Source organism: Sebastes umbrosus, chromosome 7 (genome assembly GCF_015220745.1).
Source record: "Sebastes umbrosus isolate fSebUmb1 chromosome 7, fSebUmb1.pri, whole genome shotgun sequence".
NCBI classification, from domain to species: Eukaryota; Metazoa; Chordata; class Actinopteri; order Perciformes; family Sebastidae; genus Sebastes; species Sebastes umbrosus.
Window position 1 is genome coordinate 6,149,805 of NC_051275.1, and position 23,869 is coordinate 6,173,673.

Consider the following 23,869-nt stretch of genomic DNA (forward strand, 5'->3'; position numbering starts at 1 on the left):
TAAGACTTTATCTGGCTGTATCAAATTCTAGGACTCAACCTTTTACGCTTACCTTTCTCAAAGAGTTTGGCAGCATACTCTGCTGATTTCACCTGCTGACTCAGCTGTTAAAAAGACTTCGGGCAGCATGCCTTGTGATGAAGGTCCTTATCCATCCTTTCTTTATTCTCTGTGGATCACTAACTCTCTCTCTCTCTCTCTCTCTCTCTCGCTCTCTCTCTCTCTCTCTCTACCCAACTTGTCAAGGCAGATGGCCGCCCACCCACAGCCTGGTTCTGCTCAAGGTTCCTTCCCATTAAAGGGGAAAAAAAAAAAAATAATTTCTTGCCACTGTCACTCTTGGTGAAAAACACTAATAGTAAGAGTAATTTTAGTCTTATAAGTTTCTTATTTCTCAGTAGGAAAAACCCAGCCCAGTGTTGCCAACTGTTTTCCAATGAAAGTAGCCAACAGCATGAGCTCCAAAAGTCACTAAATCTAGCGAGACAGTCACCAAGTCTGCAACACTGACCTTGACCCGACCTTCAGGTCTCTCTCCAATCCCCCAAAATGATCACTATGAACGTGTGGTATATTTTCAAGTCTTGCACAAAACATATTTGCTTAAGTCATTTCCACACACAAATTGTTAAATTTCCTCATTTCAGTATTATGAAGTACTACGTATGGTCGCCTTGGCAGAGGGACCGTGAGAGAATTTTCCTGTCTACATTGTTTAATGGATATTTCAAGAAAGATTAGCTGCCTGACAGGTTTTTCACTCTCACTTTTATACTCCATACAGTTGTTTCAATGGTAAAAGGGGCGGGTTGTTAAATGTGTCATGTTAATACACCTGTATGTCTCTTCTTTTATTTTTTCGAGACTTTGTGTAAGTCTCGAAGGGGGGAATATGTGGTATATTTTCAAGTCTTGCACAAAACAGTGAGACCCCTAATTGTAAACTTATGAGTAAGAAGCATGCGTGGAGACATATGATCATGCGATATGTCCAGGGGCCAAAGGAGCCATTCGTGGTCATGCGCTCAGCTCAAGATGTAGCATGACATGAACACATTATAAGGAGGCGCGAGAGCCCCGAAGTGCAGGACTTTCAGATTTGACTTGAGACCTCCGGACGCTCTAGACGTTCGTTATGACATTTGTTGCTTGTTTGTAATAAACTCTATTATACCAGCAAGAACAGTGTCCGCGGAGCATCCTTTCTCATCACTTCAACAGCACTGTCGCAGGAAAGATACGACAAACGTAAACATATCTTAATGAATAAGGGGTGTAATGGTACACAAAACTCACAGTTCGGTATGTACCTCAGTTTTGGGGTCACGGTTCAGTATGTTTTCGGTAAAATAGGGAAAACAAAGAAAATGCAGAAAATAACGTGTTTTTTTTTATTTATATTGAAAATGATAAACGTTAAACAGTTGCTCATTGGCCACAATTCTTATTTACAGGCATTTAAGGCATTCAAATACTGGCATATTGTCAATAAAAAATTAATAAATAGCAAAAATAAGTAACACAAATGTCTGTAATGCAAATGTAATGTAAATGTACCCCAATTTCCTTCCAGGGGTCAATAAAGTATTTCTGATTCTGACTCTGTAATGCTCCATCATACGACTCTGACCAGTTTATAATTCCTCAACTCCAGCTTGCGCTCCCACAGGGGCAGGTACAACAAACTGACTGAAATGCACACGTGAAGGGTGAAGGCACATTGTGGCAGGACTCAAAACACTTTGACCAGATGATTTAATTCTGTATTGTCTATGATCGAGTGTGGTAGCATACACAGCCATAAACACTATAGCATTAGTTACTTTGGCACACTGAATCTGCAGTGGGAGGCTGCTTGAACGCTGTGGGTAGACAGACTCACCATCCAGTCCATTTTTGTTTCATTTCGCTAATTGACATATTCGGGTGATGCCGTCGTAAATTAAATGTTTGAAGTGTATCCAGAGATATACCCGACTTCAGTTTAACAGTGTCTGCATAGAGTTTGACATAAATCGCCATCCATTGAGCTTGATTAACCCGGCTAACCGGGCTAAATCGACTAGCCTGCTCTAGCTGACAACAACTAGTGCACTGCTAAAACTTTCCGGGTAAAACTTGCGCTTCAGAATTTCTATTCTGCGTGTGCAAATAGTAGCCATAAACAGCTGTTTGGGTCACAGGGCTCACCGAAGGGACGTTGTGTCCTATACTGAACGGTTCAATACGATTACACGTACCGTTACACCCCTATAATGAACGTAAACCATGAACATGGGTATTGTTAGTACTCACAGTTGTCAAGCTAGCAGCTTGGGGAAGACTCTGGAGATGCGCAATGAGTGCGCAGATAGGTAGGTAGGTAGACAGGCACGTAGCACGCCCAATCACTTCATTCGGGTCAATGAATGATTGGACGGGTTTATTACAGTCCTGCAACAGCCACAGATACCAGATTGTATTTCTTTTTCTTAATATCAGAGCGTTTGATTTATTGATTGCTGTCGGGATGTAATGGGAATTTCAAAAAATCTAACAAAAATGTTTTTGAAAAAGATTACCAACTCTGGCTTTAATATCCTACTTTCTACCAATAATTAACATATATTAAATTGTTCAGTGGGGAAACACTGTTCATGCTGTGCATAGCCCTGATGGTTATTTGGAAGAACCATTAATTTAATAATGCTAATGGATGATATATCCCACTGGAGTAAACAGTTGCACTTGAACAATACCCCAATGTGTACTTAAGTTGATACTGAGGAGGGAGTGTTAATATCCCTAGAGTTTAATGGTGGTCTCTCAGCGCATACTGCAGGGCATGTTTAATCTGAGCATTACGTTACAAGCAAATGATAAACATGAAATGTGAAGTCTTTTGGCGTTTGAGTTCCATGCCTTAAGTTGTTGGACATGTGGTTGTTATTATTACTACAGTTATTGTGGTAGTTGTAGTTTCAGTATGGGTAATGTAATGGTAAAAATGGAAGTAGCAGCATGATTAGTGTTGTTAGTAGGGGTGCATGAGCCCTCTTTAAGTAGTGCTATGATGTTGGATGTTACAGGGACTTTGATAAATGTGAATTGCATAAAAAAGTACCTTTTTTTACTAAGATTTTATGCATATGGTGGCGTGTTTTTTATACTATGACAGTTTTCCTAAAATTAGATTAAAAAAAATCGCATTATATCGCCTCGCTTACAGTATCGCAATATATCACAATATATTGAATATCATAATAGGTATGGTATCGCCCTAGCCCTAGTTGTTAGCAGTGCTTAACAGAAGCTTCATCTACTCAAATGGAAAAACCTGTATTCAGTTTTCTCTAAAGATGGAAGCAAAAGCACAAAACTAATTTGAGATGCAAGACAAGGCTACCTTGAGTCTTTTCATTAACATTCTTTTCTTAAAAAAAAAGAATAAACAGAGTGGATGGATGTTGCCCTGTAATTAATTAGTCAATGACAACAGTCAGTTATCAATTAAAATGTCAAAGATTTGCTGGTTACAGCTTTTTAAATATGAGGGTCTGTTGCTTTTCTAGAAAGCAACGACTTCCTGATAGAAAGTCTTGGTTCTCTTTGCTCTTTTGTTAAATCTATTAACAAAATGTAGGCCTTTCTATGGCCAGCATGTAAATTGTTTGGTCTGCTCCTGTTTCTACCAGCTGGGGAACATTGCTAAATATATAAAATATATATATTTATATATACTATATATATATGATAAAGAAATATGATTTGGTCTTTGGGACTTTGTGATGGGGATTTTTCATTACTGTTTCATATATACACTCATTGAATGGGTGAGTTTTTAATGTGGAAGAACTACGCAGTGCTTGCCTCCATGAACAAATGTATTTTGACCAGTGAGGCTTAAGGCTTTGTGTATCGCTGCCTTACAGGCTACAGTACACTTCTTCCTGGCATTTTGTGCCACACAGCATTTGTATTTTGCCTTTCCCAAATCTATGGAACTTACTGTTACTCAGTTGTCTGTTTATGTGTAAATAACATATGAAAGAGTTGATGTTCCCGAAATAGTTGGAGAAAAGAATTTGTTCGACAGAAGATATATGTGAAACACAGTGTTTGGATCATGTCCATTCTGGGGAAAACAACATTGCATAAGACTGTTTTGAAATGATAATTCACTAAGGTACAAAGACGCACACACACACGCACACACACACACACACACACACACACAAACACACGAGACACTAATTAGCTTCCCCTTGGAGCTCATTTGTGTTGTTGCTTCCAAGTATCATGATAGCCCTAAAACAAACACGTCACTCTGCATCCAAGACAAAACTTTTTGATGGTAAATTGTTAAGCTGTGGAACACAACATCAATAGATAGATTGTACATTACTTGCTTATGAAGAATTCATTTGGTCCAGGACTCAAAAATGACATAGGTTTGTTGAGGTTTGGGTTTACAAGATGTTAGATTTGAAGCAATTAAACTACATGGAGCTACTATAATGTTCACATTGGTCACTATCTTAATTTAGTATGTTAGCATTAAACACAAATTACAGATGAGGATAATAGGAATGTCTTCAGTTTTCTAGTATTTGTTCATAAACCAAAAGTCAGGGGGAACACCACAGTTATAACAATTCAAATTAGTTGTTGAGACCTTTCACTCAAATCTGCCCACAGCATCCTGCACAAAACACATACTGTAGGTGCACAGATGCAGAAGTATAAATCAGGCATAAGAAATCTTTTGGTACCAACCAAGTCATGCTAGCCTGTCACAGGTCGCCGTGGCTCATAAACAAACGATAGGACAGCAGCAGGAATGTTTTCAGACACACCGGAGGTGAACGATGGACGAGAACAACACGGATGTGTGGCGAGACATCGAGGTTTAGGAGGCTGCTGGCTGCTGAATGAGAGAGGCGACAGCCGTAACTTTACACGGAAACACCGTGTTGATAATAAGCCAACCACCTCACGGTACCGCCAGCTGTACGTGCATCTGTTTGTAAAGCATCTTTGCACATTTTCAATTTGTAATGGGCAAAGTTGGCACCTTAGGTGTGTGTATGGGTGAATGCTGACATGTAGCGTAAAGCGCTTTGAGTGGTCGGAAGACTAGAAAAGCGCGATATAAATGCAAGTCCATTTACCATTTACCATAGCACAATGTACTCTAATATATGATAAATGGGTACTGTATATAGATAGACAGAGGAAAAAAGGTTCATGTTGATGAATAGATACTGTAAATCTGTACAGTATGTTGTCTGTATGTTTTTGCATACATTACAGCTTCATACATACAACATAGTTAAACATTTTATAAAGCTAAAAATGCTGTGTGTACTATACTAAAAACATGCATCATTCTGTAACATTTTACGTTTTTGCACACATTGATGATGCAACTATCATCCCCTCTCTCTGTAATCTTCCAGAGGTGTAAATCCCCCCCCTGCCCGGGTTGCGACACATGTCATATCTGAATTGTCCTGACCAGTGGTCAGATAACCCTGGTCCAACCCTGGCCATTGCTGTGAAAGGGGTGATAAAAGGCCTCTCCATGTTGAAGTTGCTTGATGGCTCAACTAGGTATGTTGACAATAAGGTGGTTTCTGAGCAGTTTCCGGAACAGAGGTGCTCGCCATCCAATTGCAGAAAAATGCAATTCTCACATAAATCAAATCAAAAGTTTTTGATACCAAATCACAGCATGGCTTTTTCTATGGTATTCCTCAAGGTCTTGGTGTCTTAATGTGCTATTTTGGAGGGATTTGTGATCATTTTTATAAATTTTGTATAATTTCTCGAAATTCTGCACCAAATCTGTGTAACAAATGGTACAAACCATTTATGAGACATAATTGAGCATGGGAATGGCCATCATATACTTCCATCATAATGTTCTAAGCCCTTATACACTTTCACAATTAATTATAATTTATTAACTGATTGATTGACCACTTATATGTGGGCAGGATTTTGCTAATTAACTTAAATTCGCCAGGTACTAGCTCAAATTAGCTGTCGTCAATGTGATTGGACAATGGATCTGCCCAATGAAAAGTTTCTGTATTAGTGAGCCATGAAACCTGTCTGGTAAACTTTATCTACATGATTAAATCAATAGGTTAACAAATTAAGTTGAAGTGACGATGGTCCAGACACATAACATTTGTGACAGTAGTAAAAGCTTTAAGCTCCGAGGCCCTGAGAAGCTAGCTCCTAATAAATGGCATCAACACTTAAACAGCAGATGATGATATTAAAAATAAAGACATGCTTACTCTTTTCTGTCAGGTGGTGGTGGTGGAGGGGGGTTGACTAACTCTTGAAACTATAGACAATAAACTGTTTTTAACTATTTTGGATGTTTTTTAAGCAGTTTTTGTGTGTAATTATAAAAATTAAAAGATGTGTTAATGGAATAAATAATAAACAGTAAACATAATTCAACAAAATGGTTACAGTGTACGTGTTGTGAATGTGCAACACAATCTCACTCCCAGCTCATCAAATACCGCTGCTTGGTCATCGGACACCGACGCACGGGGTATAAGTACCCCTCTTGCTTTACTTTTGGACGGACCGGGGACGGCGTGTTAATATACGCTTCTTACATGCCAAGTGTCCTTTCAAAATAAACTTTGTTTCCACAGGAAGTTAGGTTTAGGCAACACAACTGCTTAGTTAGGGTTAGGAAACGGTCGAAGTTGATGTTAACTTCACTGACTAGCGACTCATGTGACTGAATGGTGAATCAACTTGCATTTATATAGCGCTTTTCTAGTCTTCTGACCACCCAAAGCTGTAGTGTAGCTTTACACTACATGTCAGCATTCACCCATCCACACATACATTCATACACTGATGGCAGAGGCCATTCAAGGTGCCAACTTTGCCCATCAAGATCTAATCTAAATACTACAAATTAAACTCTTGTCTTACTTCCCTCTTGACTCTATTTGCCAGTAGTTAAAGGTCCCATATCTTTCTAATTTTCAGGTTCATACTTGTATTTTGTGTTTCTACTAGAACATGTTTACATGCTGTAATGTTAAAAAAAAACTTTATTTTCCTCATACTGTCTGCCTGAATATACCTGTATTTACCCTCCATCTGAAACGCTCCGTTTTAGTGCATTTCAAGGGAATTGCAATGGAATTGCGTTGCTAGGCAACAGTTTGGGTACATGTTTATATCCTGTCAGCTGATGTCATTCACATACACACTGCAACAGGGAATAAACTGGGACACATTTAGAATGTTTACGTTTAAAACTGTGAAATGGTCTAAATATTGTAGATTTGTGACATCACAAATGGAGAGAAATCCTAACGGCTTGTTTCAAACGGACAATTTCTGAATACGAGCTGTGTGGGTTTCTCCGTATATTGAACGTTTTGATAGTTTAAAAGTATTTATAAAGCTCTTAAACCTGCTTTATAATATAAAAGACTTGAAAATCTCACTTTTTACATTATGGGACTTTTAACTGATTTTAGAATACGTCTTACAGTGTGTTTGTTGTCTAGTTTTACATGATTGTGATACATTGTGCATTGTGTACATTGAATATTGTATAGAAATACATAAAAAAGCTATTGAAACTGTAAAACTTTGATGATAAGTTATTATTATTGCAGTTTTTCAAGAAAATGTAGGAAAATGTTTTGATGAAATCATTTATTCATGATTAATCGAGGATTGATTTAATGCAGTATCAGTGTACAGTCACTGCAACATTGTGATGACCTGTTCAGCAAATATGGGAGTTCTGAGCAGGATTTTGCTAATTAACTTTAGCTAGCCAGGTATTAGCTCAAATTAGCTGGCGTCAACGGTCAATGTGATTGGACGATGGATCTGCCCAATGAAAAGTTTCTGTTCTCGTGAGCCATAAAACCTGTCTGGTAAACTCCATTGTTGGCTGTAGTGAAAGCTGTTTGATTGAGCTCAGAGTTATTTTTGTAAAATCTGACTACAGCTGCTCATAGTTGGTTATGATTTACAATATCTTGAATGACCTTTTGCATTAAGAATTGTTTTTTTTATCAACTTCTTTTTTGCATTTTTCTTTATCTTGATATTTTGTTGAATATGCCTTTGCAAAATGCTTCAATCAATGTAACAGAATTTATTATAGGTGGTTTTGACAAAACCAAAAGGCCTATGGTAGTTGGTGTGGTTATATTGATTACCTATGTTCTATCCATTCTAGCCAATATGTTCAACATCCTCTTCATTATTTATGACAAGAGATTACACAAACCAATGTATATTTTGATTTGCAACCTTGCTGTTGTTGATATAATGTACACCTCCGGTAGCAGTCCAATAATGATTCAGGTTTTAGTTGCTGGGGTTAATACTGTATCGTATGCGCCGTGCTTAGCTTTGATGTTTGTTTTCCACTTGGGATTGGTGATGGAGATGTTTGCTTTATCGGCTATGGCATTTGATCGATTCATTGCTATTAGCTTTCCCCTTCGGTACCACAGTTATTTAACAAATGTTCGCACTTTTGTCCTTATACATATTCTGTGGATTGTTGCTTGTGGTTTTGTGGCTGTACTTCCTGCAACTCTGCTTCCTCTCCCTCACTGCTACTCAAAGCTGAAGTACACTTTCTGTGAGTATGCTGCCATAATGCGAACTACTTGTGTTGACAAAACGTACTATTTCAATCTGGTTTCCGTCATATTATTTTTTCTCATATTTTTTACTTTCACTTTTATTTGCCTGTCATACTTTTCGATAATAGCTTTTGTGAAATTATCCTCAAATATTGACAAAAGAAAAATGGGCACTACTTGCTTGAGTCACTTAATCGTAGTAATGGGCTATTACAGTCCAATATTTATCAGCAGTATCTTGACCAGGATAGGCTTGGTATTAACTCTTGAGGCTCGCCATGGTTTAATGGTCGGGTCCATCCTCGGTCCATGTCTTTTAAATCCTTTGGTGTACTGTTTTCAGTCAAAAGAAATCAAATGTAAGATCTTTCAGGTATTCAAAAGATCTCGGTAGATTCTTGTGAACTGTGAATGACTATAAAGGTTGCATTCTTTTTATGGTCAAAGTATTATGCTAAAATGATTACATATATTCATGCATTTTCTAAACTGTTTGCCTGTTAACTGTTTTCGTCAATAAAATGTTTGCCATTGTAGGTGTTCTCAAAATGATATATAACATTTTTTATATTCTTTACTGTAATAGTGGTTTATATTATGATACTGTGAATATGTTCTAGAGTATGACACTGTAAGTGTGTTTTATATTACGATACTATACTAGTATACTATATATAACCTCCTGCTATACACTATTCACTAATAATTATTTTAAAAACAGGTTTACTCTATTTAGTATAAGAATATTTTACTATAAACAATTTGATTTCATAAAAGAGGTATTAGTCTGAGTACAGTGAATAAAACAGGTATTTATTGTCAACACATTTGTACTAATTAAATCAATTTAAGACAGTGGCTTTAAAGAAATAACATTGTAGAATTTTATAACACTCACATGCGTCAACATGAGCACATGTGCATCATTTAAAGGTCCCATATTATAAAAAAGTGAGATTTTCACGTTTGTTTTATTATAAAGCAGGCTTAAGTCCTATATAAATACTGTGAAAGTATCGGAACGCTCAATCCACAAGGAAATACGGACAGCCCGTATTCAGAAACTCTGAATTTGAAACAAGCTGTCAGGATTTCTGTCCATTTGTGACGTCACAAATATACAATATTTAGACCCTTGACACAATTTGAAACGTAAACATTCTAAATGTGTCCCAGTTTATTCCTGGTTGCAGTGTATGTGAATGACATCAGCTGACAGGAAGTACACATGGACCCAAGCTGTTGCCTAGCAACGCAATTCTGTTGCAATTTCGTCAAACAGCGCTAAAACAGAGCGTTTAAGACAGAGGGTGAATGCAGGCATATTCAGGCCGACAGTGTGAGGAAAATAAAGAGTTTTTTGAACATTACAGCATGTAAACATGTTCTAGTAGAAACACAAAATACAAGTATGATCCTGAAAATAAGCATTATATGGGACCTTTAAGTGCTAGTCATAGACTAGCAAAATAAATATATATACTGTATATTACTCTACATCCAAGGTGGTATGGTGGTGGGATCCATCTTGTGATAGCTAAGCTGTAAAGAAATAGAGGGACAATGTGAGAGCTCATGAGATGGTCATGGGATTATCTACATGATTAAATCAATAGGTTAACAAATTAAGTTGAAGTGACGATGGTCCAGACACATAACATATGTGGCAGTAGTAAAAGCTTTAAGCTCCGAGGCCCTGAGAAACCAGCTCCTAATAAATGGCATCAACACTTAAACAGCAGATGATGATATTAAAAATAAAGACATGCTTACTCTTTTCTGTCAGGTGGTGGTGGTGGTGGAGGGGGGTTGACTAACTCTTGAAACTATAGACAATAAACTGTTTTTAACTATTTTGGATGTTTTTTAAGCAGTTTTTGTGTGTAATTATAAAAATTAAAAGATGTGTTAATGGAATAAATAATAAACAGTAAACATAATTCAACAAAATGGTTACAGTGTACGTGTTGTGAATGTGCAACACAATCTCACTCCCAGCTCATCAAATACCGCTGCTTGGTCATCGGACACCGACGCACGGGGTATAAGTACCCCTCTTGCTTTACTTTTGGACGGACCGGGGACGGCGTGTTAATATACGCTTGTTACATGCCAAGTGTCCTTTCAAAATAAACTTTGTTTCCACAGGAAGTTAGGTTTAGGCAACACAACCGCTTAGTTAGGGTTAAGAAACGGTCGTGGTTGACGTTAACTTCACTGAATAGAGACTCATGTGACTAAATGGTGAATCGACTTGCATTTATATAGCGCTTTTCTAGTCTTCCGACCACCCAAAGCTGTAGTGTAGCTTTACACTACATGTCAGCATTCACCCATCCACACATACATTCATACACTGATGGCAGAGGCCATGCAAGGTGCCAACTTTGCCCATCAGGATCTAATCTAAATACTCATTCACACACTGATGGCTCAGCCTTCGGGAGCAATTTGGGGTTCTGTGTCTTGCTCAAGAACACTTCGACATATGACCAGATGAGCCGGGGATCGAACCATTGACCTTTCCGATTGGTGGATGACCTGCTCTACCCTCTGAGCCACAGCCACCCCGACTAGTGACTCACGTGACTCGTGGAGTTGACAATACTAACGAGTCACGTGACTAACGACTCACAGGACTGACAATACCGATGAGTCACGTGACTAAAGACTGACGTGACTTGACCCATCCACCACCCCTCCCGCCCGCCCTGAACAGACTCTCAAGCTATTAATACTTACAATGGAGTTAGTTGAAAGCCCGGTTTGTCACATACTGTTGCTAAAGGGTGCCTCAGTGCGTCGGTTTTGGGTGCTGAGGGGCACTTACCAAACGGCGGTATTTGACGAGTTGGGAAAATTGAAGTACTCACAATATGGCAAAAATTCTCTCAATCTGATGTTTCCATAAAACATTGTAATAACCCACAGTGGCCCAATACAGCCAGAAATATTAAAGGGACAGCTATGTCAACATACAATACAATACAGTTTTAGTGCATTTCAAGGGAATTGCAATGGAATTGCGTTGCTAGGCAACAGTTTGGGTACATGTTTATATCCTGTCAGCTGATGTCATTCACATACACACTGCAACAGGAATAAACTGGGACACATTTCGAATGTTTACGTTTATAACTGTGAAATGGTCTAAATATTGCAGATTTGTGACATCACAAATGGACAGAAATCTAACGGCTTGTTTCAAATGCACAATTTCTGAATACGGGCTGTGTGGGTTTCTCCGTATATTGAGCGTTTTGATAGTTTAAAAGTATTTATAAAGCTCTTCAACCTGCTTTATAATATAAAAGACTTGAAAATCTCACTTTTTACATTATGGGACCTTTAACTGATTTTAGAATACGTCTTACAGCGTGTTTGTTGTCTAGTTTTACATGATTGTGATACATTGTGCATTGTGTACATTGAATATTGTATAGAAATACATAAAAAAGCTATTGAAACTGTAAAACTTTGATGATAAGTTATTATTATTGCAGTTTTTCAAGAAAATGTAGGAAAATGTTTTGATGAAATAATTTATTCATGATTAATCGAGGATTGATTTAATGCAGTATCAGTGTACAGTCACTGCAACATTGTGATGACCTGTTCAGCAAATATGGGAGTTCTGAGCAGGATTTTGCTAATTAACTTTAGCTAGCCAGGTATTAGCTCAAATTAGCTGGCGTCAACGGTCAATGTGATTGGACGATGGATCTGCCCAATGAAAAGTTTCTCGTGAGCCATAAAACCTGTCTGGTAAACTCCATTGTTGGCTGTAGTGAAAGCTGTTTGATTGAGCTCAGAGTTATTTTTGTAAAATCTGACTACAGCTGCTCATAGTTGGTTATGATTTACAATATCTTGAATGACCTTTTGCATTAAGAATTGTTTTTTTTATCAACTTCTTTTTTGCATTTTTCTTTATCTTGATATTTTGTTGAATATGCCTTTGCAAAATGCTTCAATCAACAGAATTTATTATAGGTGGTTTTGACAAAACCAAAAGGCCTATGGTAGTTGGTGTGGTTATATTGATTACCTATGTTCTATCCATTCTAGCCAATATGTTCAACATCCTCTTCATTATTTATGACCAGAGATTACACAAACCAATGTATATTTTGATTTGCAACCTTGCTGTTGTTGATATAATGTACACCTCCAGTAGCAGTCCAATAATGATTCAGGTTTTAGTTGCTGGGGTTAATACTGTATCGTATGCGCCGTGCTTAGTTCTGATGTTTGTTTTCCACTTGGGAGCGGTGATGGAGATGTTTGCTTTATCGGCTATGGCATTTGATCGATTCATTGCTATTAGCTTTCCCCTTCGGTACCACAGTTATTTAACAAATGTTCGCACTTTTGTCCTTATACATATTCTGTGGATTGTTGCTTCTAGTTTTGTGGCTGTACTTCTTGCAGCTCTGCTTCCTCTCCCTCTTTGCTACTCAAAGCTGAAGTACACTTTCTGTGAGTATGCTGCCATAATGCGAACTACTTGTGTTGACAAAACGTACTATTTTAATCTGGCTTCCGTCATGTTATTTTTTCTCATATTTTTTACTTTCACTTTTATTTGCCTGTCATACTTTTCGCTAATAGTTTTTGTGAAATTATCCTCAAATATTGACAAAAGAAAAATGGGCACCACTTGCTTGAGTCACTTAATCGTAGTAATGGGCTATTACGGTCCAATATTTATCAGCAGTGTCTTGACCAGGATAGGCTTGGTATTAACTCTTGAGGTTCGCCATGGTTTAATGGTCGGGTCCATCCTCGGTCCATGTCTTTTAAATCCTTTGGTGTACTGTTTTCAGTCAAAAGAAATCAAATGTAAGATCTTTCAGGTATTCAAAAGATCTCGGTAGATTCTTGTGAACTGTGAATGACTATAAAGGCTGCATTCTTTTTATGGTCAAAGCATTATGCTAAAATGATTACATATATTCATGCATTTTCTAAACTGTTTGCCTGTTAACTGTTTTCGTCAATAAAATGTTTGCCATTGTAGGTGTTCTCAAAATGATATATAACATTTTTTATATTCTTTACTGTAATGGTGGTTTATATTATGATACTGTGAATATGTTCTAGAGTATGACACTGTAAGTGTGTTTTATATTACGATACTATACTAGTATACTATATATAACCTCCTGCTATACACTATTCACTAATAATTATTTTAAAAACAGGTTTACTCTATTTAGTATAAGAATATTTTACTATAAACAATTTGATTTCATAAAAGAGGTATTAGTCTGAGTACAGTGAAGAAAACAGGTATTTATTGTCAACACATTTGTACTAATTAAATCAATTTAAGACAGTGGCTTTAAAGAAATAACATTGTAGAATTTTATAACACTCACATGCGTCAACATGAGCACATGTGCATCATTTAAAGGTCCCATATTATAAAAAAGTGAGATTTTCACGTTTGTTTTATTATAAAGCAGGCTTAAGTCCTATATAAATACTGTGAAAGTATCGGAACGCTCAATCCACAAGGAAATACGGACAGCCCGTATTCAGAAACTCTGAATTTGAAACAAGCTGTCAGGATTTCTGTCCATTTGTGATGTCACAAATATACAATATTTAGACCCTTGACACAATTTGAAACGTAAACACTCTAAATGTGTCCCAGTTTATTCCTGGTTGCAGTGTATGTGAATGACATCAGCTGACAGGAAGTACACATGGACCCAAGCTGTTGCCTAGCAACACAATTCTGTTGCAATTTCGTCAAACAGCGCTAAAACAGAGCGTTTAAGACAGAGGGTGAATGCAGGCATATTCAGGCCGACAGTGTGAGGAAAATAAAGAGTTTTTTGAACATTACAGCATGTAAACATGTTCTAGTAGAAACACAAAATACAAGTATGATCCTGAAAATAAGCATTATATGGGACCTTTAAGTGCTAGTCATAGACTAGCAAAATAAATATATATACTGTATATTACTCTACATCCAAGGTGGTATGGTGGTGGGATCCATCTTGTGATAGCTAAGCTGTAAAGAAATAGAGGGACAATGTGAGAGCTCATGAGATGGTCATGGGATTATCTACATGATTAAATCAATAGGTTAACAAATTAAGTTGAAGTGACGATGGTCCAGACACATAACATATGTGGCAGTAGTAAAAGCTTTAAGCTCCGAGGCCCTGAGAAACCGGCTCCTAGTAAATGGCATCAACACTTAAACAGCAGGTGATGATATTAAAAATAAAGACATGCTTACTCTTTTCTGTCAGGTGGTGGTGGTGGTGGAGGGGGGTTGACTAACTCTTGAAACTATAGACAATAAACTGTTTTTAACTATTTTGGATGTTTTTTAAGCAGTTTTTGTGTGTAATTATAAAAATTAAAAGATGTGTTAATGGAATAAATAATAAACAGTAAACATAATTCAACAAAATGGTTACAGTGTACGTGTTGTGAATGTGCAACACAATCTCACTCCCAGCTCATCAAATACCGCTGCTTGGTCATCGGACACCGACGCACGGGGTATAAGTACCCCTCTTGCTTTACTTTTGGACGGACCGGGGACGGCGTGTTAATATACGCTTATTACATGCCAAGTGTCCTTTCAAAATAAACTTTGTTTCCACAGGAAGTTAGGTTTAGGCAACACAACCGCTTAGTTAGGGTTAAGAAACGGTCGTGGTTGACGTTAACTTCACTGAATAGAGACTCATGTGACTAAATGGTGAATCGACTTGCATTTATATAGCGCTTTTCTAGTCTTCCGACCACCCAAAGCTGTAGTGTAGCTTTACACTACATGTCAGCATTCACCCATCCACACATACATTCATACACTGATGGCAGAGGCCATGCAAGGTGCCAACTTTGCCCATCAGGATCTAATCTAAATATTCATTCACACACCGATGGCTCAGCCTTCGGGAGCAATTTGGGGTTCTGTGTCTTGCTCAAGAACACTTCGACATATGACCAGATGAGCCGGGGATCGAACCATTGACCTTTCCGATTGGTGGATGACCTGCTCTACCCTCTGAGCCACAGCCACCCCGACTAGTGACTCACGTGACTCGTGGAGTTGACAATACTAACGAGTCACGTGACTAACGACTCACAGGACTGACAATACCGATGAGTCACGTGACTAAAGACTGACGTGACTTGACCCATCCACCACCCCTCCCGCCTGCCCTGAACAGACTCTCAAGCTATTAATACTTACAATGGAGTTAGTTGAAAGCCCGGTTTGTCACATACTGTTGCTAAAGGGTGCCTCCGTGCGTCGGTTTTGGGTGCTGAGGGGCACTTACCAAACGGCGGTATTTGACGAGTTGGGAAAATTGAAGTACTCACAATATGGCAAAAATTCTCTCAATCTGATGTTTCCATAAAACATTGTAATAACCCACAGTGGCCCAATACAGCCAGAAATATTAAAGGGACAGCTATGTCAACATACAATACAATACAGTTTTAGTGCATTTCAAGGGAATTGCAATGGAATTGCGTTGCTAGGCAACAGTTTGGGTACATGTTTATATCCTGTCAGCTGATGTCATTCACATACACACTGCAACAGGAATAAACTGGGACACATTTCGAATGTTTACGTTTAAAACTGTGAAATGGTCTAAATATTGCAGATTTGTGACATCACAAATGGACAGAAATCTAACGGCTTGTTTCAAATGCACAATTTCTGAATACGGGCTGTGTGGGTTTCTCCGTATATTGAGCGTTTTGATAGTTTAAAAGTATTTATAAAGCTCTTCAACCTGCTTTATAATATAAAAGACTTGAAAATCTCACTTTTTACATTATGGGACCTTTAACTGATTTTAGAATACGTCTTACAGTGTGTTTGTTGTCTAGTTTTACATGGTTGTGATACATTGTGCATTGTGTACATTGAATATTGTATAGAAATACATAAAAAAGCTATTGAAACTGTAAAACTTTGATGATAAGTTATTATTATTGCAGTTTTTTCAAGAAAATGTAGGAAAATGTTTTGATGAAATAATTTATTCATGATTAATCGAGGATTGATTTAATGCAGTATCAGTGTACAGTCACTGCAACATTGTGATGACCTGTTCAGCAAATATGGGAGTTCTGAGCAGGATTTTGCTAATTAACTTTAGCTAGCCAGGTATTAGCTCAAATTAGCTGGCGTCAACGGTCAATGTGATTGGACGATGGATCTGCCCAATAAAAAGTTTCTCGTGAGCTATAAAACCTGTCTGGTAAACTCCATTGTTGGCTGTAGTGAAAGCTGTTTGATTGAGCTCAGAGTTATTTTTGTAAAATCTGACTACAGCTGCTCATAGTTGGTTATGATTTACAATATCTTGAATGACCTTTTGCATTAAGAATTGTTTTTTTTATCAACTTCTTTTTTGCATTTTTCTTTATCTTGATATTTTGTTGAATATGCCTTTGCAAAATGCTTCAATCAATGTAACAGAATTTATTATAGGTGGTTTTGACAAAACCAAAAGGCCTATGGTAGTTGGTGTGGTTATATTGATTACCTACGTTCTATCCATTCTAGCCAATATGTTCAACATCCTCTTCATTATTTATGACAAGAGATTACACAAACCAATGTATATTTTGATTTGCAACCTTGCTGTTGTTGATATAATGTACACCTCCAGTAGCAGTCCAATAATGATTCAGGTTTTAGTTGCTGGGGTTAATACTGTATCGTATGCGCCGTGCTTAGCTTTGATGTTTGTTTTCCACTTGGGAGTGGTGATGGAGATGTTTGCTTTATCGGCTATGGCATTTGATCGATTCATTGCTATTAGCTTTCCCCTTCGGTACCACAGTTATTTAACAAATGTTCGCACTTTTGTCCTTATACATATTCTGTGGATTGTTGCTTCTGGTTTTGTGGCTGTACTTCTTGCAGCTCTGCTTCCTCTCCCTCACTGCTACTCAAAGCTGAAGTACACTTTCTGTGAGTATGCTGCCAAAATGCGAACTACTTGTGTTGACAAAACGTACTATTTCAATCTGGCTTCCGTCATGTTATTTTTTCTCATATTTTTTACTTTCACTTTTATTTGCCTATCATACTTTTCGATAATAGCTTTTGTGAAATTATCCTCAAATATTGACAAAAGAAAAATGGGCACCACTTGCTTGAGTCACTTAATCGTAGTAATGGGCTATTACAGTCCAATATTTATCAGCAGTATCTTGACCAGGATAGGCTTGGTCTTAACTCTTGAGGCTCGCCATGGTTTAATGGTCGGGTCCATCCTCGGTCCATGTCTTTTAAATCCTTTGGTGTACTGTTTTCAGTCAAAAGAAATCAAATGTAAGATCTTTCAGGTATTCAAAAGATCTCGGTAGATTCTTGTGAACTGTGAATGACTATAAAGGTTGCATTCTTTTTATGGTCAAAGTATTATGCTAAAATGATTACATATATTCATGCATTTTCTAAACTGTTTGCCTGTTAACTGTTTTCGTCAATAAAATGTTTGCCATTGTAGGTGTTCTCAAAATGATATATAACATTTTTTATATTCTTTACTGTAATGGTGGTTTATATTATGATACTGTGAATATGTTCTAGAGTATGACACTGTAAGTGTGTTTTATATTACGATACTATACTAGTATACTATATATAACCTCCTGCTATACACTATTCACTAATAATTATTTTAAAAACAGGTTTACTCTATTTAGTATAAGAATATTTTACTATAAACAATTTGATTTCATAAAAGAGGTATTAGTCTGAGTACAGTGAATAAAACAGGTATTTATTGTCAACACATTTGTACTAATTAAATCAATTTAAGACAGTGGCTTTAAAGAAATAACATTGTAGAATTTTATAACACTCACATGCGTCAACATGAGCACATGTGCATCATTTAAAGGTCCCATATTATAAAAAAGTGAGATTTTCACGTTTGTTTTATTATAAAGCAGGCTTAAGTCCTATATAAATACTGTGAAAGTATCGGAACGCTCAATCCACAAGGAAATACGGACAGCCCGTATTCAGAAACTCTGAATTTGAAACAAGCTGTCAGGATTTCTGTCCATTTGTGACGTCACAAATATACAATATTTAGACCCTTGACACAATTTGAAACGTAAACATTCTAAATGTGTCCCAGTTTATTCCTGGTTGCAGTGTATGTGAATGACATCAGCTGACAGGAAGTACACATGGACCCAAGCTGTTGCCTAGCAACACAATTCTGTTGCAATTTCGTCAAACAGCGCTAAAACAGAGCGTTTAAGACAGAGGGTGAATGCAGGCATATTCAGGCCGACAGTGTGAGGAAAATAAAGAGTTTTTTGAACATTACAGCATGTAAACATGTTCTAGTAGAAACACAAAATACAAGTATGATCCTGAAAATAAGCATTATATGTGACCTTTAAGTGCTAGTCATAGACTAGCAAAATAAATATATATACTGTATATTACTCTACATCCAAGGTGGTATGGTGGTGGGATCCATCTTGTGATAGCTAAGCTGTAAAGAAATAGAGGGACAATGTGAGAGCTCATGAGATGGTCATGGGATTATCTACATGATTAAATCAATAGGTTAACAAATTAAGTTGAAGTGACGATGGTCCAGACACATAACATATGTGGCAGTAGTAAAAGCTTTAAGCTCCGAGGCCCTGAGAAACCGGCTCCTAATAAATGGCATCAACACTTAAACAGCAGGTGATGATATTAAAAATAAAGACATGCTTACTCTTTTCTGTCAGGTGGTGGTGGTGGTGGAGGGGGGTTGACTAACTCTTGAAACTATAGACAATAAACTGTTTTTAACTATTTTGGATGTTTTTTAAGCAGTTTTTGTGTGTAATTATAAAAATTAAAAGATGTGTTAATGGAATAAATAATAAACAGTAAACATAATTCAACAAAATGGTTACAGTGTACGTGTTGTGAATGTGCAACACAATCTCACTCCCAGCTCATCAAATACCGCTGCTTGGTCATCGGACACCGACGCACGGGGTATAAGTACCCCTCTTGCTTTACTTTTGGACGGACCGGGGACGGCGTGTTAATATACGCTTGTTACATGCCAAGTGTCCTTTCAAAATAAACTTTGTTTCCACAGGAAGTTAGGTTTAGGCAACACAACCGCTTAGTTAGGGTTAAGAAACGGTCGTGGTTGACGTTAACTTCACTGAATAGAGACTCATGTGACTAAATGGTGAATCGACTTGCATTTATATAGCGCTTTTCTAGTCTTCCGACCACCCAAAGCTGTAGTGTAGCTTTACACTACATGTCAACATTCACCCATCCACACATACATTCATACACTGATGGCAGAGGCCATGCAAGGTGCCAACTTTGCCCATCAGGATCTAATCTAAATACTCATTCACACACTGATGGCTCAGCCTTCGGGAGCAATTTGGGGTTCTGTGTCTTGCTCAAGAACACTTCGACATATGACCAGATGAGCCGGGGATCGAACCATTGACCTTTCCGATTGGTGGATGACCTGCTCTACCCTCTGAGCCACAGCCACCCCGACTAGTGACTCACGTGACTCGTGGAGTTGACAATACTAACGAGTCACGTGACTAACGACTCACAGGACTGACAATACCGATGAGTCACGTGACTAAAGACTGACGTGACTTGACCCATCCACCACCCCTCCCGCCCGCCCTGAACAGACTCTCAAGCTATTAATACTTACAATGGAGTTAGTTGAAAGCCCGGTTTGTCACATACTGTTGCTAAAGGGTGCCTCCGTGCGTCGGTTTTGGGTGCTGAGGGGCACTTACCAAACGGCGGTATTTGACGAGTTGGGAAAATTGAAGTACTCACAATATGGCAAAAATTCTCTCAATCTGATGTTTCCATAAAACATTGTAATAACCCACAGTGGCCCAATACAGCCAGAAATATTAAAGGGACAGCTATGTCAACATACAATACAATACAGTTTTAGTGCATTTCAAGGGAATTGCAATGGAATTGCGTTGCTAGGCAACAGTTTGGGTACATGTTTATATCCTGTCAGCTGATGTCATTCACATACACACTGCAACAGGAATAAACTGGGACACATTTCGAATGTTTACGTTTAAAACTGTGAAATGGTCTAAATATTGCAGATTTGTGACATCACAAATGGACAGAAATCTAACGGCTTGTTTCAAATGCACAATTTCTGAATACGGGCTGTGTGGGTTTCTCCGTATATTGAGCGTTTTGATAGTTTAAAAGTATTTATAAAGCTCTTAAACCTGCTTTATAATATGAAAGACATGAAAATCTCACTTTTTACATTATGGGACCTTTAACTGTTTTTAGAATACGTCTTACAGCGTGTTTGTTGTCTAGTTTTACATGGTTGTGATACATTGTGCATTGTGTACATTGAATATTGTATAGAAATACATAAAAAAACTATTGAAACTGTAAAACTTTGATGATAAGTTATTATTATTGCAGTTTTTCAAGAAAATGTAGGAAAATGTTTTGATGAAATAATTTATTCATGATTAATCGAGGATTGATTAAATGTAGTATCAGTGTACAGTCACTGCAACATTGTGATGACCTGTTCAGCAAATATGGGAGTTCTGAGCAGGATTTTGCTAATTAACTTTAGCTAGCCAGGTATTAGCTCAAATTAGCTGGCGTCAATGTGATTGGACGATGGATCTGCCCAATGAAAAGTTTCTCGTGAGCTATAAAACCTGTCTGGTAAACTCCATTGTTGGCTGTAGTGAAAGCTGTTTGATTGAGCTCAGAGTTATTTTTGTAAAATCTGACTACAGCTGCTCATAGTTGGTTATGATTTACAATATCTTGAATGACCTTTTGCATTAAGAATTGTTTTTTTTATCAACTTCTTTTTTGCATTTTTCTTTATCTTGATATTTTGTTGAATATGCCTTTGCAAAATGCTTCAATCAATGTAACAGAATTTATTATAGGTGGTTTTGACAAAACCAAAAGGCCTATGGTAGTTGGTGTGGTTATATTGATTACCTATGTTCTATCCATTCTAGCCAATATGTTCAACATCCTCTTCATTATTTATGACAAGAGATTACACAAACCAATGTATATTTTGATTTGCAACCTTGCTGTTGTTGATATAATGTACACCTCCAGTAGCAGTCCAATAATGATTCAGGTTTTAGTTGCTGGGGTTAATACTGTATCGTATGCGCCGTGCTTAGCTTTGATGTTTGTTTTCCACTTGGGAGGGGTGATGGAGATGTTTGCTTTATCGGCTATGGCATTTGATCGATTCATTGCTATTAGCTTTCCCCTTCGGTACCACAGTTATTTAACAAATGTTCGCACTTTTGTCCTTATACATATTCTGTGGATTGTTGCTTCTGGTTTTGTGGCTGTACTTCTTGCAGCTCTGCTTCCTCTCCCTCACTGCTACTCAAAGCTGAAGTACACTTTCTGTGAGTATGCTGCCATAATGCGAACTACTTGTGTTGACAAAACGTACTATTTCAATCTGGCTTCCGTCATGTTATTTTTTCTCATATTTTTTACTTTCACTTTTATTTGCCTGTCATACTTTTCGATAATAGTTTTTGTGAAATTATCCTCAAATATTGACAAAAGAAAAATGGGCACCACTTGCTTGAGTCACTTAATCGTAGTAATGGGCTATTACGGTCCAACATTTATCAGCAGTGTCTTGACCAGGATAGGCTTGGTATTAACTCTTGAGGCTCGCCATGGTTTAATGGTCGGGTCCATCCTCGGTCCATGTCTTTTAAATCCTTTGGTGTACTGTTTTCAGACAAAAGAAATCAAATGTAAGATCTTTCAGGTATTCAAAAGATCTCGGTAGATTCTTGTGAACTGTGAATGACTATAAAGGTTGCATTCTTTTTATGGTCAAAGTATTATGCTAAAATGATTACATATATTCATGCATTTTCTAAACTGTTTGCCTGTTAACTGTTTTCGTCAATAAAATGTTTGCCATTGTAGGTGTTCTCAAAATGATATATAACATTTTTTATATTCTTTACTGTAATGGTGGTTTATATTATGATACTGTGAATATGTTCTAGAGTATGACACTAAGTGTGTTTTATATTACGATACTATACTAGTATACTATATATAACCTCCTGCTATACACTATTCACTAATAATTATTTTAAAAACAGGTTTACTCTATTTAGTATAAGAATATTTTACTATAAACAATTTGATTTCATAAAAGAGGTATTAGTCTGAGTACAGTGAATAAAACAGGTATTTATTGTCAACACATTTGTACTAATTAAATCAATTTAAGACAGTGGCTTTAAAGAAATAACATTGTAGAATTTTATAACACTCACATGCGTCAACATGAGCACATGTGCATCATTTAAAGGTCCCATATTATAAAAAAGTGAGATTTTCACGTTTGTTTTATTATAAAGCAGGCTTAAGTCCTATATAAATACTGTGAAAGTATCGGAACGCTCAATCCACAAGGAAATACGGACAGCCCGTATTCAGAAACTCTGAATTTGAAACAAGCTGTCAGGATTTCTGTCCATTTGTGATGTCACAAATATACAATATTTAGACCCTTGACACAATTTGAAACGTAAACATTCTAAATGTGTCCCAGTTTATTCCTGGTTGCAGTGTATGTGAATGACATCAGCTGACAGGAAGTACACATGGACCCAAGCTGTTGCCTAGCAACACAATTCTGTTGCAATTTCGTCAAACAGCGCTAAAACAGAGCGTTTAAGACAGAGGGTGAATGCAGGCATATTCAGGCCGACAGTGTGAGGAAAATAAAGAGTTTTTTGAACATTACAGCATGTAAACATGTTCTAGTAGAAACACAAAATACAAGTATGATCCTGAAAATAAGCATTATATGGGACCTTTAAGTGCTAGTCATAGACTAGCAAAATAAATATATATACTGTATATTACTCTACATCCAAGGTGGTATGGTGGTGGGATCCATCTTGTGATAGCTAAGCTGTAAAGAAATAGAGGGACAATGTGAGAGCTCATGAGATGGTCATGGGATTATCTACATGATTAAATCAATAGGTTAACAAATTAAGTTGAAGTGACGATGGTCCAGACACATAACATATGTGGCAGTAGTAAAAGCTTTAAGCTCCGAGGCCCTGAGAAACCAGCTCCTAATAAATGGCATCAACACTTAAACAGCAGATGATGATATTAAAAATAAAGACATGCTTACTCTTTTCTG

General features: G+C 37.3%; 3 protein-coding genes and 2 long non-coding RNA genes across 5 annotated transcripts; 3 read left to right on the top strand and 2 right to left on the bottom strand.

The window, feature by feature from the left end:
* Window positions 1-8,451: 8,451 nt before the first annotated feature.
* LOC119491518 (olfactory receptor 51B5-like) lies at window positions 8,452-10,449 on the top strand. Its single transcript, XM_037775660.1, has 2 exons — window positions 8,452-9,009; window positions 10,423-10,449. Exons 1-2 carry the CDS (start codon window positions 8,452-8,454, stop codon window positions 10,447-10,449), a joined length of 585 nt encoding a protein of 194 aa, XP_037631588.1.
* A 2,485-nt stretch (window positions 10,450-12,934) lies between these two features.
* On the top strand, window positions 12,935-13,513 carry LOC119491519 (olfactory receptor 51E2-like). The gene is made up of 2 exons (XM_037775661.1): window positions 12,935-13,115; window positions 13,248-13,513. Exons 1-2 carry the CDS (start codon window positions 12,935-12,937, stop codon window positions 13,511-13,513), a joined length of 447 nt encoding a protein of 148 aa, XP_037631589.1.
* Window positions 13,514-14,508: 995 nt separating this feature from the next.
* Window positions 14,509-16,153, bottom strand: LOC119491817. The gene is made up of 3 exons (XR_005207663.1): window positions 15,993-16,153; window positions 14,893-14,945; window positions 14,509-14,661 (listed from the first exon to the last, which is right to left on the bottom strand). It is a non-coding gene; the product is annotated as an uncharacterized LOC119491817 (long non-coding RNA).
* A 1,742-nt stretch (window positions 16,154-17,895) lies between these two features.
* Window positions 17,896-20,642, bottom strand: LOC119491837. Its single transcript, XR_005207668.1, has 4 exons — window positions 20,482-20,642; window positions 19,382-19,434; window positions 19,102-19,150; window positions 17,896-17,941 (listed from the first exon to the last, which is right to left on the bottom strand). It is a non-coding gene; the product is annotated as an uncharacterized LOC119491837 (long non-coding RNA).
* Window positions 20,643-21,420: 778 nt separating this feature from the next.
* On the top strand, window positions 21,421-22,697 carry LOC119491521 (olfactory receptor 13G1-like). The gene has a single exon (XM_037775662.1). It carries the CDS (start codon window positions 21,476-21,478, stop codon window positions 22,481-22,483), a length of 1,008 nt encoding a protein of 335 aa, XP_037631590.1. The 5' UTR covers window positions 21,421-21,475; the 3' UTR covers window positions 22,484-22,697.
* Window positions 22,698-23,869: the final 1,172 nt, after the last annotated feature.